Source organism: Parus major, chromosome Z (assembly GCF_001522545.3).
Source record: "Parus major isolate Abel chromosome Z, Parus_major1.1, whole genome shotgun sequence".
NCBI classification, from domain to species: Eukaryota; Metazoa; Chordata; class Aves; order Passeriformes; family Paridae; genus Parus; species Parus major.
Window position 1 is genome coordinate 360,782 of NC_031799.1, and position 15,772 is coordinate 376,553.

General features: G+C 45.7%; 1 protein-coding gene across 4 annotated transcripts in view; it reads left to right on the top strand.

Annotated features, from left to right (window-relative positions):
- Positions 1–15,772, top strand: part of MYO5B (myosin VB) — a 142,689-nt gene that overhangs the window by 117,000 nt on the left and 9,917 nt on the right. The window contains exons 28-35 of one of the 4 annotated variants that reach the window (XM_033520533.1): positions 2,193–2,444; positions 3,247–3,344; positions 9,421–9,498; positions 11,675–11,873; positions 12,548–12,641; positions 13,674–13,817; positions 14,942–15,093; positions 15,447–15,536. In XM_033520533.1, the coding sequence (XP_033376424.1) occupies positions 2,193–2,444; positions 3,247–3,344; positions 9,421–9,498; positions 11,675–11,873; positions 12,548–12,641; positions 13,674–13,817; positions 14,942–15,093; positions 15,447–15,536 (1,107 nt within the window). The remainder of the gene's footprint in view (positions 1–2,192; positions 2,445–3,246; positions 3,345–9,420; positions 9,499–11,674; positions 11,874–12,547; positions 12,642–13,673; positions 13,818–14,941; positions 15,094–15,446; positions 15,537–15,772) is intronic. The other 3 variants (XM_033520534.1, XM_015615102.2, XM_033520535.1) reach the window with 3 other exon arrangements.

A 15,772-nucleotide genomic window follows, 5' to 3' on the forward strand; every position in this document is an offset into this window, starting at 1 on the left:
TGTATGGAAGGGGCTGTTGGAGCAGGGTTATTGGTTATCGCTTTCTTTCCTGGCCTTCCCGTCTTTGTTTCTAACCAGAGCAGAGCTTGGAATGACCAGTCCTTGGAGATAGCAGTGTGGCTGACCCATTATAAAAAAGAGAGGGAGAAAGGGATACAAAGTGGAGGAGGAGGAAGGTTAAGAAAAAGGAAAGCAGAGCTTTTACACAGCAAATAACCACAGAAGAGTTATTTTAGTAGAAAAGCAAGTAACTGCTTTCATGATCAGTGAGGGGTGATGCTTCTCCATGGAGCAGGAAGAGTTAAACCCAGTTTGATACCAATTTCCACCATGCACACACTTCCAGCTCCTGCTTTAAACAACAGTTACGGAAAAGCCCATGTCTCATATACTCCCTCTGCCGTGGATAATGTGGAGGAATTGTTGGATCTAAGGCCTTTCTTATCCTTTTGGTTTTTTCATGACAGATGGTATAAAATACCTGAATATGCCCCATTACTGATGTTGTTTGTTCAGCTAGGAGCATGCTGCCCAGATGCCAGATCAGCTATTCTGTTCACACCTCTGCTGTGATAAGCCGTGCTATTTATAATTTGTAAGGATTTATAATTACAACACCCGTTTCCTATGGAAACGGGGTTTACACAGCTGTGCTAGCTACACACTGTGTAAATTGTATAAATTGCCCCCCATCCCCCCCAGCCATTTTTGGATTCATTAGCTTGACTCAGCCCAAGCTGATAGTGAAGCAGATATCCCAGAGATAAGAGCGGTTGTGAAAGGTGCAGTAAGCAGCAGGGAAGTGAGGCATGTGGGTGACAGTAGGGAATGATCCTGTGCTGTTGTAGACCCCGGAGAATCCACATGGATGGGGGTTGGGCCCCAGGAGAGAGCTGACCCCACATCAGACAGCAGGCTTTGTCAGCTCAGACGCAGGGCTGGTGGTTTGTGCCATGTTGGGGTGCCTGGGAGCGTGGGGATGGGAGGGAGCAGGCCTGGGTGCCACCATGCAGCAGCCAGAGGTGGAGGATCATGCAAAGGAAAGGTGGGTTGCTGTGAGCAGGACACCAGGAGTCCCACCCAGTCTGTGACCCACAGCAAGAATTGATGGTTTTGAACTGGGTAGATTTAGATGGGATATTGGGAAGAAGGTCTTGGCTGTGAGGGTGGTGAGGCTCTGGCACCGGTTTCCCAGAAAATCTGCCCCTGGATCCTTGGGAGTGTTCCAGGTCAGGTTGGACAGGGCTAGGAGCAGCCTGGGACAGTGGAAGGTGTCCCTGCCCCTGGCAGGGGGTGGGAAATGGATGAGCTTTAAGGTCCCTCCCAACCCAAACCATTCCATGGTTCTGTGACTGTACCATGTGCAGCAGCAAAGCTGCTCTTGATGCAGCAAGGATTCTCCAGGTGGGTTTTGGGTGGTGGCAAAGAGCTGCCAAAGGTTGCATTGCCACCTGCAAACAAAGCTTTGTGAAATGCTAAAATGAAAGGCTAAAATGAAAGTTGTTTGAGCTGCCAGAGTTCTATTCTTCTGTCTTCTGCTGCCATGCAAAAGCAAATAAGCCCTTCAGTTGTCTCAGCAAAGGTGTTGTTACTCAGGAGAATCAGTTGGCATCAGACTAGCATGGTGTTGGCCCTGCCTGTCAAACGCCAGTGGTTGAGGAGACAGCAGGGTGAGGAAATCCTCCTGCTATAAACACTGCACTGGGGTGGGGGAATTACAAAGTGTATGAGAAAAGAAGAGGGAACTCACAGACCCATGGTTCACCCAGGGGGATACCTGCCATTATGATGGTTTGTGCAAATCAGCATCTCCCAGCTGATCTAATGAATATGAAAGGTGAGCTGAATGTTGTGGGGGTTGTGTGATTTATTGATTCAGAAGGAAAAGAGGTGGAGGAGAAAAGAGCATGTTTAGCTTCTTTAACAACCTGCTTTTGTGTTCAGAAATATTTTCAACGAATGAGAAATACCCTGGGTCACTCTGTAGTGTTGTTACTAAATAGCAACAGGCTGCTGACTAAAGCAAAATCCTTTGCTGAACCACAGATAGCTGGGCTGGCAGCAAAACCCAGATCCTGGCTTGCATTGATCTGTAATCATCGATAATTGAGTCACCCTAGAGACATCTCAGAACGGGAAGAGGCACCACAGGGCAGTTTATCCAAACTGCTTAATGGCTGGATGTTTTCCAGAGGCAAGAGCTGGAGTCAGAGAACAAGAAGCTGAAAAATGAGCTCAACGAGCTGAGGAAGGCCATAGCAGACTATGCCACACAGAACAACTCCTCCAATGACGTGCAGGACAGCTACAACCTCCTTCTGAACCAGCTGAAATCGGCCAACGAGGAGCTGGAGGTGCGCAAGGAGGAGGTGCTGATCCTCAGGTCACAGATCATGAAGGCAGCCCAGCAGAAGGAGACGGGGAAAGACATGGTAAAGGAGAGGGTAATGGATTTTCTTTTCCTTCTTCCCCTCTGTTGGTGGAGATTCACTGGCTGCCTGAGCAATGCCACTTCTGCTGTGGTGGGCAGGATGGCACAGGGAGGTCGTGCAGGGTTGTGCAGGGGTACGCAAGGTCCTGCCTGGGGATGAGATGCAGTCCCTGGCATTTCAGACAGCCCAGGATTATCTGATTATTCCAGGGGGTGCTTAACCCCATACCTGACGAGGGTAAACCAGCCCACACAACCCCTGCACCAATGTGTGTGGTTCAGCATATTCCTGGTGATGTTTTGCAGTAATAATCTTCTTCTGCAAGGAAATGGTGCGAGGGAAAATAATTTCTAGACCAGATTCTGCTTACTTTGGGCTGGTGCAGCTGTAATGTGTTTCTTCTGACATGCAGGCAAGAAGGGAGCCTGTCTCTCACACAGCTGTGATGGGATTTGTATTTAGAGCAGATTGCAATGGAAGGACACATTTTCCAGAAACTCAGTCTTTATTGATTTGCTGTTGTACCATTCCTCAAGGTTTTGGTATGTTTTGTATTTCAGGCAAGCCAAGCACCCTGCTTATCTTCTTCCCAAGTTGAGTGCATCCTTCTTCCATCTCTTATCACTGCATCTTTCTTCCATCTCTTATCTCTCCCGCTGCATGTGTGTGGATTCATAGAAACTCAGGAGTGTGGTGGATGCTCCAGAGATGCTTTTAATAAAATAGTTGAGAGTTGTTTGGTGTCAGGAACTTGTAGAGCCAGGCAGAGTTTTGAAGCAGGATGTCACGTTGCTGTTTTGCATGTTGACTTTAGGAGAACATCTCCCCCGATGCCAGCTGGCCCAACAGTGACCGGCACGTTGACCAGGAGGACGCGATCGAAGCCTACCAGGGCATGTGTGAGACCAACCGGTAAGTGTGGCACAGACCCCTCCACACCACGGGGATTCTGCCTGAGAGACAGAGCCTCCCCAAAATCAACATGTTTTAGAGAGCTACCAGCCTCTAGATTGTGTTACGGACTCGGGGGTGGGCCATTAAGGTGAAACCAAAGACACACATCCTGTGGAATTGTAGAATCGCAGAATGGTTTGGGTCAAAGGAGACCTTTAAGATCACCTAGTTCCAGTCAGATACTAAGCAGGTGGAAAAGCAGACATGGAAGTGAGCAAAACTGAGTTTTGACTTTTCTTCCGGTATGTAAAAAGCAGCAAGACTAAGATTTGGGATTGTGTTTCTATTTATTTCAGATATCTCATACCATGTTGGGAGGATGCTACAGTTCCCTTCTGGTTTTCCCAGAGGCAGAAGCCTGTTGTGGTTAACTGAGCTAACAAACATGATATATTCCCTGAAAACACTCAATCATATTATTGATTTTCTTGCACCCAAGCTGGGTGTCAGGAACAACTTTTATTGCAGGTTTACCTCAATGAGGATTAATACTTTGAACATGTGCCTGCCCTCACAGTAACAATGAGCTGATATTGCCAAGCATTAAATCAGTCCTTGCAGCTGCCCAGGAGGATATCAAATAATAAAGCAATGTCTTTCAAGAAGAAGAAATTACATGGATAAAACAGCCTGATAATACAAAAACTAAATTTTTATTTTACTTCAAGGAACTTGAATGTTTATCTTTTTTTTTTTTTTTCTCTTGACAAATACAGATGTTTGAAGCTTTTTCTCACTAAATAATTTCCATTCAGCAAGGAAAAAGACCCAGCCATTGTGGATTAATGGTTTTTAATAGCACAATATGATTTGCTACTTTTTAAAGTGGTTGTGGAAGGTTGTTAATATTCCATGCTGGGACCTGACTTAATGAGGACTTTATTCACACCTGTATGAATGTGAAGAAAGGCCCATTCAGTGGAGCTCAAAACCCTGATGGCTGAACTGAGGCTCTGCCCAGCACTCACCAGGTCTGGAGGCCTGGGGAGGCTTGGAGCAGTGGGGATTGTTGGAGTCCAGGACTCCTGTGACATTGGTTTCACACCTGAGCATCATGTCTGCCTGGATAACGACTAGTCTTTGTGGTTTTTTTCAATTTGCCATTGAATATTTGCTTTCCTGAAGTGAACTTGCTGATGAAATTTCTGCCTCTCCTGCAGTAGAGGTGATGAGATTCATTTGCACATCACATTCTTGTCAGTAAATCAGTGGAGCTCAGTGTGCTTCCTGCAGCAAGGAGTGAGTTTTGGTCATTTAGTGAATTCTATAAACTTTCTCTTCTTTCCTTCATTGTCCTTTCCAGCATTCTCCTGGAGCTGTGTGTGCTCATACCCGTGTGAAATGAGATGAGAAATGCCATTGTTTGGCACAGCTTTAATTTCTCCCTGTATTTTCCAGTGTGCATGAGTAGGGAAAGTTAGTTTGTGTTCAGGGGTTGGTGAAGGAGTCAAAATAAGGGTTGCTGCTTTCACAGGACGTGTGTCTGACCCAAGCGTGTCACTGGTCCCCAGTATAAATTGGTATCTGGCCGTACTGGTGCACATTGTCTCCTGTAGCCTGCCAGGAGGCTCCAGTCCTCCTCCAGACACATTGGTTTCACAATTGACTTCTGCAGAAAGAATTGAATTGTAGAATCATTTAGGTTCAAAAAGATATCTTGAGGTCCAGCTCTTCCCCCAGCACTGGCAAGGCCAGCACTAAACCATGTGCCACATCCACGTGCATTTTAAATCCCTCCAGGGCCTGTAAGTTTCCAGGATCTAATTTTCCTCAGGAGAACAAATCTCTTTCCTCGCAATTGTACGGATGAGCTGCAATTTTAAGAAGTTCATGTCATCTGGCCTTGGCAGTTTTTGGCCTCTTAAGTTTAGGGAGGGGAAATCTGCAGTCTCCAGGGTCAGTTCATTATTCTCTCATCTGCCTCTCATGTGAAGCTTGACTGGAGCTTGGCTCTTGAAATACAGCAGCAGTAGCTCTATATGCTCTCAACCCTGATTTTCTGCAGTGATTTATCCAGTGGCTCATTAAGCACCACTAGCCTCCCCATTACAAGGTTCCCTGTGCAGTTGTCTGTTTATTGGGTTGTTTTTTAAGCTGTAGGCTGGTGTGGATAGCAATAAAATGGATGAAGACAAATGCTTGGGGAGCCTGAATTATTGTGTTTGTAGACATAAATTAACATTCCCTCCCCTAGCACAGATTTGAATTTGTACTTGCACAGCTCTATACCCAAGGGTGTCACCATGAGAAACAGAAATGCCTTCCCTTTCTAATCTTAATCAATAAATATTTTAATGGGAAGCTTTTCTGGTGGGGTTGCAGTTCTGAAGTGGGATATATAAACAAGAGCCACTTCTCTCACCTTCTCTGCAAGAAGCACTCCCATTTCTCTTTCATAGAATGGTTTGAGTTGGAAGGGACCTTAAAGATCATCCAGTGCCACCCCTGCCATGGCAGGGACAGCTTCCAGTGTCCCAGGCTGCTGCAAGCCCTGTCCAGCCTGGCCTTGGACACTGCAGGGATCCAGGGGCAGCCCCAGCTGCTCTGGGCACCCTGTGCCAGGGCCTGCCCACCCTCCCAGCCAGCAATTCCTTCCCAATATCCCAGCTGGGCCTGCCCTCTGGCACTGGGAAGCCATTGCCTGGGTGCTGTCCCTGCAGGCCTTGTCCCCAGTCCCTGGGCAGCTCTCCTGGAGCCCCTTTAGGCCCTGCCAGGGGCTCTCAGCTCTCCCTGGAGCCTTCTCTTGTGCAGGGGAGCAGCCCCAGCTCTCCCAGCCTGGCTCCAGAGCAGAGGGGCTCCAGCCCTGGCAGCAGCTGCGTGGCCTCCTCTGGGCTGGCTCCAGCAGCTCCACGTCCTTGTGCTGGTGTTGCCCAGGGCTGGGGCAGCTCTGCAGGTGGAGTCTCACCTCAGCACAGGGGCACAGGGGCACAATCCCCCCTCCCCTGCTGCCCACACTGGGGAATCAGCCCAGGACAGGGGGCTCAGGGCTGGGGCAGGTCCAGTTCTCACCTCCAGCACCCCCAGGTCCTTCTCCCAGGGCTGCTCCCTCTGCTCATCCCCAGCCTGGATTGATCCCGGGGGCTGCCCTGACCCAGCTGCAGCTCCAGCACTTGGCCTTGTTAAACCTCATGAGGTTGCCTTGGGACACTGCTTGGGCTTATCCAGGTCCCTCTGGATGGCCCAGTCCTTCAGGGGTGTCACCTGCTCTTTGCCTCCCTGTCTGGGGTGCTCTTTGACCAGGTGGAGGTTCTTCACCAGCCCAGGCTGACGGATGTGATAAAACCTCACTCCACCCAGGAGTTGCTCCTAGCTTCAAGCCATCATGTCTTAGCTATTTAGGCTGAGGACAGCATGGCTTTATTTTGGTGGGAGATCAACCTTCTGCTCTCTCCATGTCTATATATAATGCAGCACTTCTATATACAGCAGGAGGAAACCATGAAGAACTGTGCCAGGTGCTGCTAACCCTGCCCATGTTACAATTCTCTCTCGACAAAGCTTTCAGAGGAAAGCCCTTTGATTCCAGGTCAAGGGCAAGTCTGAACTGAAAGCAGCCTTTTCTTTATAAATGCATTAAACTCAGCTTTTTTCTTTCTTTTTTCCTTTATTTTTTTTTTTTTCAAAATTCTGCTGGATTTCAGCTGCTAAGGGGAAAATCATCAAGTTAGCTCCTACCTCATTTTCTGCTTCAATAAATGAATCTACAACTAAGTAGGCTTTTTGTTCCCTGTTTCAGTTCTTGGCTCATTCTTTCAAGCCTGTTTGATCTTGGTGGAAACGCAGAGTCAGTTTGAGACCAAGTGATGGTGTTAAGAGATAATAACCTGGCAACTCAAAGTAAACCAGGCTGTGTCTTTGAAATTAGCTTTCTTGATAGCTTCCAAGTGATTTCTGTTGTGTATAGGGGTATTTTTTTTTTTTTTCCTGTGGGGCACATCCCACCTGCCACTGCAGATGTGCAAGGTGAAGAGCTGATGCTGGCTTCACATGAGGGATGCTTTTGCAGCTGGGAGAGACCATGATGTGGAGATCATATCATATCTCTGCTTCCCCCTCTCCAGTGGATATCTTCCCACTCTGCCACAGATCTAGTCTGTAATGCAGACTATTATTTTTTCCTTTTGACTAAAAAAGATATATCTGTGGCTGAAGGTGAAATGCTCCTTCTTTATGAAGGGAGGATAATTTGCTGGAGACACTGAAATTAGCATCTCCAGGTTTGGGGTACCCACACCTCCTTTAAGCTACTTTCACAGGGCAGGGAGGTGTTTGGGCAGGAATTTTTTGGTTTTGATGAGAACAGTTTGCTGACTGCAGGTCCCAGCTGCTCCCCAGACATGTGCCTCCAAGATCAGGATAAAGGGGAAACATGGCTTTGTGAACCAGCCCTTTCAACTTCTCTCCAGCCTTATCTGAGAATAGGATTTACCCAGCATTTTATGAAATTATGTTTCAGCTGCCAGTTACTCTAATTACATTGAAAGGACCCCTTTTTATGTCTTGATCAGCATGAACTTCTGGGAGAAGGGGGAACGCAGTGGTTTCTGAGTCAGTGCTGTGTTGATGGAGATGGACTGAATGCTTATTTCCTAGTGCAGGTTTACATTAAATCAGCATTTTTATGTATTATTCTTATAATGACATTTTCTTGAGCTGCTCTCCTCATTTACTTCAATGCCTGTGATTAAAAAAGGAAGAAAAGCTGTTTTTCCAAGGAGGGTATCTCTTAAAAATGCAGCTCATCATGTAAGATTTCACAGGTTTCTGATGTGCAATAAATAGTGGGTATCCTCCTTGCTTTTTCTGTTGGTTTCAGTGCCTGAGGACATGTCCTCCTAAGATTAGATGAACCAAAAAAAAAAGACTTGTTAGTAAATCCATGCAAATGAGAGCAATAAATCTGTATTTGTATGGACCCTGTATCTGTCATCCTGCAGACCCTTTTGGAAACCTGCTACACATGGGATAGCAACAAGGTTTTAATTTAAATTCATACATGTGGCTCTAACAGATGAACTTTGCAAATGTCAGTGCCTGAAATGTTTGCCAGTTTTGAGAAGTGCTGTGCTCTCGAGCAGGGGCATGGGAAAGATGCACGAGCTGTCTGTGGTGGTGAGCCACCTCCAGAGCCCTTTCAAAGCAGTGCTGCAACACCACATTTCTCACTACTTTCCTCCTGTGAAAATTTGCTCATGAATGTTTGTGTGTTGTGCTTTTCCACTGAAATATGCAGAGATACCCTTGCCAGGGAATGGCATCTGCTACAGCTCTTTTCAGAGTGTGTGTTGGCTTTCTGCTTTTTGTGTTTTGGTTGGTTGGTTGTGGTTTTTTTAAAAATATAATGATATATTAAGTTTGATGTTTTCCTTGCTTACTTTTAAAATTGTTATTGCTTAAAACAAACACTCTTTTCTAACTGACATCAAAGCCATGTAAAATCTTGAAGTTACAAGTGTTTCTGGTCAAGTTGATCAGCCTACATCACTCATTTGTAATGTGTTCAGCACCTCATTAAAGAACATAAATCATCTTCTTACCTCACATAAATTGAGAAAAAAACCCAAAACAATCTGCTAAAAGGGGACTAAAAAAACCCAGTCTGCTAAAAGTATTAAAGTGAGATGAGACTTTTTTGGCCATTATTCTGCCTGGATGTATAAAGAGGAGATTGATCTTGTGTGGATACATGTGGTATTTGGACAAAAGGTTGCTCTGAGGAAAGATGTGTTGTCTCAAACACTGAGGAAACCCTTGGCTGAAGTAGAAGGAGTAGAATTTATTTTAGACCAGCACGAGTTTCTGCAGTGGGAAAGAGATGGAGGAAAAAAAAAAATTAAAATGTCATACAGGGCACAACCAGGGCAGGGCTCTCCTTCCCTGTGGTGGAAAAAGAAATGCAGTGCAATGAAAGTGTGGTCTAAAAAATAATACTGAATGAAGTAAATAAGGGTTCTGCATCTTTTCCCCTTCTCTTTCAATTGACCTTTTGTCTTTCTCTGTCCTCTTGTTTCCTTTTTCTGTCCTTTATTTCTAGCAAGACTGAGGACTGGGGGTATCTCAATGAAGACGGAGAGCTCGGCTTGGCTTACCAAGGTTTAAAGCAAGTTGCCAGGTCAAACACTTTCTTTTTTTCCCCGCTGCTGCTTCTCCCTTCTCCTTGCCCTCTTGTTTCTTTCTCTTGCTCTGCTGTTGCCCTGTGGTCCTGAGCAGGGCCCACTGTCCTCTCTGGAGGTAGGGTTTCCAAACTGCAGGAAGTGAGACCCTCCTGTAATTTTCAGAAAGTCATGGTTCCAGCTGGCCATTGCTGGTGGTGGCTGTTGCTACTAATGCCTGAGCTGTGATCCAGTAAGGATTATGTGACATTAATGGGAAATTGGGTGATGAAGGGGTTGGGAAGCTGGGATCTCCAAGAAGACAAAATACCCCTCACATTTATTTTTTTTTTTCCCCAAACTGCCACTAAAATGTGGCACCTTGCAGTTTTCTCCCAGTCCTTGACCTGTTGGAAGGGGAGGGCCTTCTGTCCCAGTGCTGTCACCTTTGCATGATCCTGGGGATTTTGTGCTCCCATCCATGTGTTGTCTGTGGGTGAGAAAAGCACGTGGTGGATGCAGAGTGCCATCATTCCACAGCTCTCCTCAGGTCCTGCTCTGCTGGGCAAATACAAATATTCCTCCTGGATTCTTGTCCTGCATCACCCTTGTGCTTGGTGGTTATGGGGCTCCAATATATATGGTTTTTATTAGAGCTCTAAGGACATTAAAGAGATGAAAAATTTAAATATTTTGTAGAGAGTAGTCTGAAGTGGTTACATCTAGAGGTATCAGAGTGAAACCAAGCAGTAACAGGAGGAGATAACAGATTATTTCATGTTTTTTTCCAAGGAAAGTAGGAACCCAGGTTCATAGAAGGAGCATGTTCTTCTGAGGGCATCTCATGGATTATCCAAAGTAATCCTAGTAGGAAGAAATAAAATGAAAATTAAGTACTTAATACTTATTTCATGGTGGGTCTGTATTTTTCAAGCCTATTAAGAATATAAATCCTGACAGGATTATGGGGCTGACTGCATTATTGCCTGTGTTTCTATAGGTGGAAAACATGCTTTTCTGTCTTGTGCTAGAAGGTGGGAGTAGAAATTGTGTTGTTAAATTTTCTAAAGGCAACAAAAACAACAACCACACAAAACAACCCAGGGAAATGATTAGTACTTTTCATTCAGAAATCTTCCCTGAAAGCATGCAATCTTTTATAAAAGTTATTAAAGAAAAATGCCAAAACAACAAATTCTGTGTGTAGTTGTTCCTGTAGGGAAATGGTTCACAGGTGTGGATCACAATCCGTTTCCCTGTGGACCAGAGAGGGCTGCAGCTTTTCCCCACTGGCCCAGCTCTGTGTCTGTGCATGTCCTGGGTCAGTGTGAAGCTGTCAGCAGCAGAATCTTCCTCATCTTTGAGGATTGCTGTTTCCATCCAGTGTCAGAAGGCTCTGAGCTGGGTGTGAGGTGACCCCTGGCTCTGACCATCCGTGAGCTGCAGCAGGGGCTTGGTTGTCCCCTTGGGTCATTCCTTCCCTTGGCTGCCATTGTCCTGTATACTCTGGGACTATACTTTGTAGTTTCTGGCTTGGTGGCCCTGTCTCAGAGTCCTCATACCTTCTGGAGTCACTTCAGTCTTCTGGTAAGAGCTGGTGGGCTGTAGGGAGATTTCCATGTAGCAGAAGGTAGGGAACACTCTTTAAAAAATCAATTACCCTGTCACCTGCCAGGTTTATCACCATCAGCACAGGTGTCTGCAGTTGACATCTCAGTGATCAATCATTCTTCCACTGGATTTAAGAAAGGCATTCTGTTTTAGACAGTGGTAGTTTTCAAGAGTGAGAATTTATGTTTGACAGGAAAGGAGTACAGGAACAAATGTCCTTCAAGCTGAACTCTTGGAAACAAAGCCTGCAGGTGTTAATCTGTGTTGCTTTCTTGCCATGTATTTGGTTTTTGCAAGTAAAGGGACCTGGATGTTCAATGCAGTTATAGAAAAAAGGGTGCTTTGGGATTTGTCTAAAAAAACCCAAGCTTTTGATTTAATATCTCTTCATTTCAAAAGTATTTCATCTGCAGTATAGCAAATTACAGACTAATGTGGCAATAACAGCTTCTTGTTTGTCAGTTTTATAGGGAGGCTGGCTAAGAGTATCTCCTAAGTTGGCCGATTTTGAAGGATCTAAACTCAGATGGTGATTACCACCATCATGGTGACATCACAGACTGATCAGTGTGGTCCTGTTCTCAGGCTGCTGGAAGCACAGCTCCAGGACCAGAGAAGGGAGCATGAGGAGGAGATGGAAGCTCTGAGAAACCAGGTGGATTTAATGCAAGAGGAGCTGGAGAAGCAACAGCAGGCATTCCTGCAGACTCTGCAGCTCTCTCCAGAGGTCCAGGTGGAGTTAGGACTTCAGCAAGAAATTACACGTCTGACCAATGAAAACCTGGTAAGAGGCTGTGCTGAAAACACAGAAAGAGGGCAAAAAACAGTTTGAGAGAAAGGAGATAGGAAGCATAAGAGGGAGGGAAGGGCACTGGGATCTGTTTAACCCCTCCTAAGCTCTGCAGAATCCATCAGTATATTCCACTGGTGCATTTAGGAGTGTTCATACTTGGCCTTGAGCTGATGACCCATGGCTGTATGACTTCTGTGACTACACAGGTGCTTTAAGTTTTTTTAAAATGCTTTTTATGCCTGTCTTCTTTGTGGCACTGCCTTCCAAATGAGATCACTGGGGACCCCTCTACTCTGCTAGGCACAGAGGCAGCACAGGCCTTTCATCTCACTTGCTTTTATTGGAAGTGTGGAAAGGCAGCTGCCACTCCAAAAAGTTGGCCTGAATGATCATAAATTTTCCTTTTCTCCCCTTCTGTATCTGTGTGCAAGGTCTGGAGGGAATGTTGGCACCTCTTGAGTTGTTGCCTTTTTTCCAACAGCTCCAGTATCTAAATAAGATTGTTTAAATGTGATTAACAGCTGTGGGTGGTGCTCCTTTTCCACTGAGATACTCACACCATGCCTTGGTGATGCACAGACCAGACTTCAGCCTCTAACAGCCCAAATAAGTTGTTCTTGGGTTTAATGTTGGGAGTTCTTCTAAATGTATCTTCTGTCTTTTAGGATCTTAAGGAATTGCTGGAAAAGTTGGAAAAGAATGAAAAGAAGCTGAAGAAGCAGCTGAAGATTTACATGAAGAAGGTCCAAGATTTTGAAGGTGACTTGTGTGTTGGGATATACTGGTTTGGGGGCACTTCACTTGTGTTTTACTCCTTTGGCCAGCCCTGGGGAGCTGCAGGGTTTGGTTTCAGGTTGTCTTTTTTTTAAATTCTTTTTCTTTCTATGAAAGTAAGATTTTGCTTGTTCTGGCACTGGACTAGCAGCAGGCATTGAGCTGACACTGACCCTGTACCAGGGGATACAGAGATATTTAAGGAAATATTGGAGGATATTTAAGGAAACTTTTTTGCTGTCATTGCAGTCAATGCAGTGACACAGACAGAGATACAGAAAGGAGCCCAGTGGCCAGCAAGAAAATGCTCTTATCTGTCAATTTGGAAGGGGGGGGATTATGACCCTTTAGTATCAAAATGTGTATGTATGTTCTGTTTAATGAGAAAGCCCCTTAAATGCGACATCTGTGTTGTATACAAAGCCCTTCCTGTTCTCTAGAGAAGCTGTGATTAATCAGAGAACCCCATTCTCATGAGTTAATTTCTGGAAACCAGGCATTAAGTGAAATTAAGCCGAATAACTGGAGGGTTTCCACGGCTCTCCCAGCTGCTCTCTGTCAGTGTGATTTGCATGCTGCTTGCTGCAGTATTTGCATGCTGGTCTCTTCTGCTTTATTACACTTCAGCAGTGTTCCACCGTGCTTTGCAGCTTTGCAGGCAGACAGAAAATGCCATGCTTAGGGATTTTGCATTGCCTGCCTGCTTTTTTCCCCACTCTATGAAAATCATACACTAGGGTTGCTTCCTTCTGCCCTGTGGTCTCTCGGAAAATAAAAAATTCATTTTTTCCTCTTTTAAGTACAAGTCTTGCACTTCTTTCATTCAGAGTCAGAATTCTGCTGCATGGTGATCCAGTACCTGATTGTTTATATTTTTATAAGCCTGTCAAAGCTGATGACATTATTGGGAATTTCATATATAACTTCTTGACTTTTCCACTAAGGCCAGTGGAGGGCCTGAGTAGCTGTTGATTTCCAGGTGCCAGCCAGGTGTTGATCATCTTTTCCTCTTCACAGCATCCCAGACAATGGTGCCAGTGGAGAGGAGGTCGCATGAGCGGAACATGCAGGTTGCTGTCCAGAGGAAGGAGAAGGATTTTCAGGGCATGCTGGAATATTACAAAGAAGATGAGCCACTCCTCATCCGAAACCTCATTACAGGTGGGGAACTTGCTCTGCTTCTCTGCCTGGCTGCTCCTTCTCGTGCCTGGGGGAGTTCAAAAACTTGAGATTAAAAAATTAAGGTAGACAAATAGATCTTCTCCATTAATCCCTTCTGGGGCTGTGTGTTTGTGGTGACGGTAGTTTGGGTAGGTAAAGTAGTGCTGCACTAAGCAGATAGATCAGTATGGATACAACCCCTTAGGGATAGCAAAAAATGGGAAACACAAAGCAAGGCTACAGTTTTCAGAGCAGGCAGTAACCTGCTGAGCTTCGTATGATGTGATAGATGGGGAGGGGGTGGCAGAAGGACAGACCCCTGGGATCTGCCACAGCAGTGGAACAAAGGTAGTTCAGTTTATGAGGTAATAGCAGACAACAGGTAATGAACTTGTGAGCTCTTCTGCACTGCATAGTCTGGTCAGAGTTACTGCAGCATTCCCTCACTTGCTTCTGTTTCAGAAGTCAGGTTTCCCTGGCTAGGTGTTGGTATTTACTACAACTCTAACCCCAGCAGAGCCTTGTGAGGATCCAAAAAGTGTTCATAGAGCAGTGCTAGCCCATTGCTGTGGGCAGTGAAGTTCTCCTAATCAGACAAGCTTGTTCTTTAGAGGCTCTAAATGCCTGCAGCTGCCGTTAGGGTTCCCTATCTTGAGGGAAAGAGCGATTGAATGTGTCATAAATTCAGAGAGGATTTATTGTGGGAAGTATTCCTGAAAGGTTTAGGGAGCTGTTCTAAGGTGGTTTGTGTGCTGCTGGGGTAGGGTTTTACATGCTAAAGAAGCTCTGGCTCTGCTGTGCATCTGTAAGGAAAAATGGCAGGGGGTGTCACAAACCTCAGTGCAGGCAGGGCTGCCCTCCCAAGCCCTAGTGCTGAGGGTCTGGGGCAGCCCCCTCTGTCCTGCAGCTGAACATCTGGCTTTGTTTCCACTCTGCAAAGAGGGATGCAAATTGCAGAGCCAAAATGTGCAGAGCCAAAAATGCAGAACCATTTTCCCCAGGTCTGAAGGGAGACAGGTTTGCCTGGTTACACTCCAGGTGTTCTCTGCTTCACTTGTCAAATCAGGGAAATGTAAGTTTGCTTTTTTTGTGATTTTGATTTTTTTAATTGTCAAATCTTCTAGATCTTAAGCCCCAGGCAGTGTCTGCTACTGTTCCCTGCCTTCCTGCTTACATCCTCTACATGTGCATCAGACACGCAGATTACATCAATGATGACCAGAAGGTGCACTCCTTGCTCACCTCCACCATCAATGGCGTTAAGAAAGTGCTGAAGGTAGGTGTTCATTTGCTCTTGTCTCGGGGTTGAGAGGCTGTCAGGTGGTAATAGCCATGCCCAAGTGTGTGTGACACTCAGCTCTCACAGTGATTTTCAAGCCAAATCACTCTTAGAGCCTCCCTTTTTAGAAGAAAAAGAATTGTATCCCTAGCAATGAAATTGTTGGAATTTTGAGATTTAAAAGAAAAAAGAAAAAGTTTGCAGGGTAGAAGAGCTAATATTGCCCAGCTGCAGAAGGAAAACTGCCTTATTCTGGGTGGGGAAACTCAAAACAAATTTGTTTTGTGATGCCATCACCCCCCAGTGAAAGGGAGAGGGGGATCTCATATGTTTTCACTTTGTCTCTGCAGAAGCACCACAATGACTTTGAGATGACGTCGTTCTGGCTGGCGAACACGTGCCGCCTCCTGCACTGCCTGAAGCAGTACAGTGGGGAAGAGGTGAGAGCCCAGCCTGGGGGGTGGCATGCCTGCAGGGAGGGTCCTGCATTGTCCTGGCACCAGGGGCTTCCCTCTGACTGTCAGATGGTGCCACTCAGACTTCCCTCCTTGGTTAACCTGAATATAGCACAGCTGTGCTATAATCTGGATATAGCACAGCTAGCTTTTCCTGGGAAAGCTCCTAAAAGCACAGAAAGGTTTGGGTTAGAAAGGAAGCTTAAAGAATGTCTCATTCC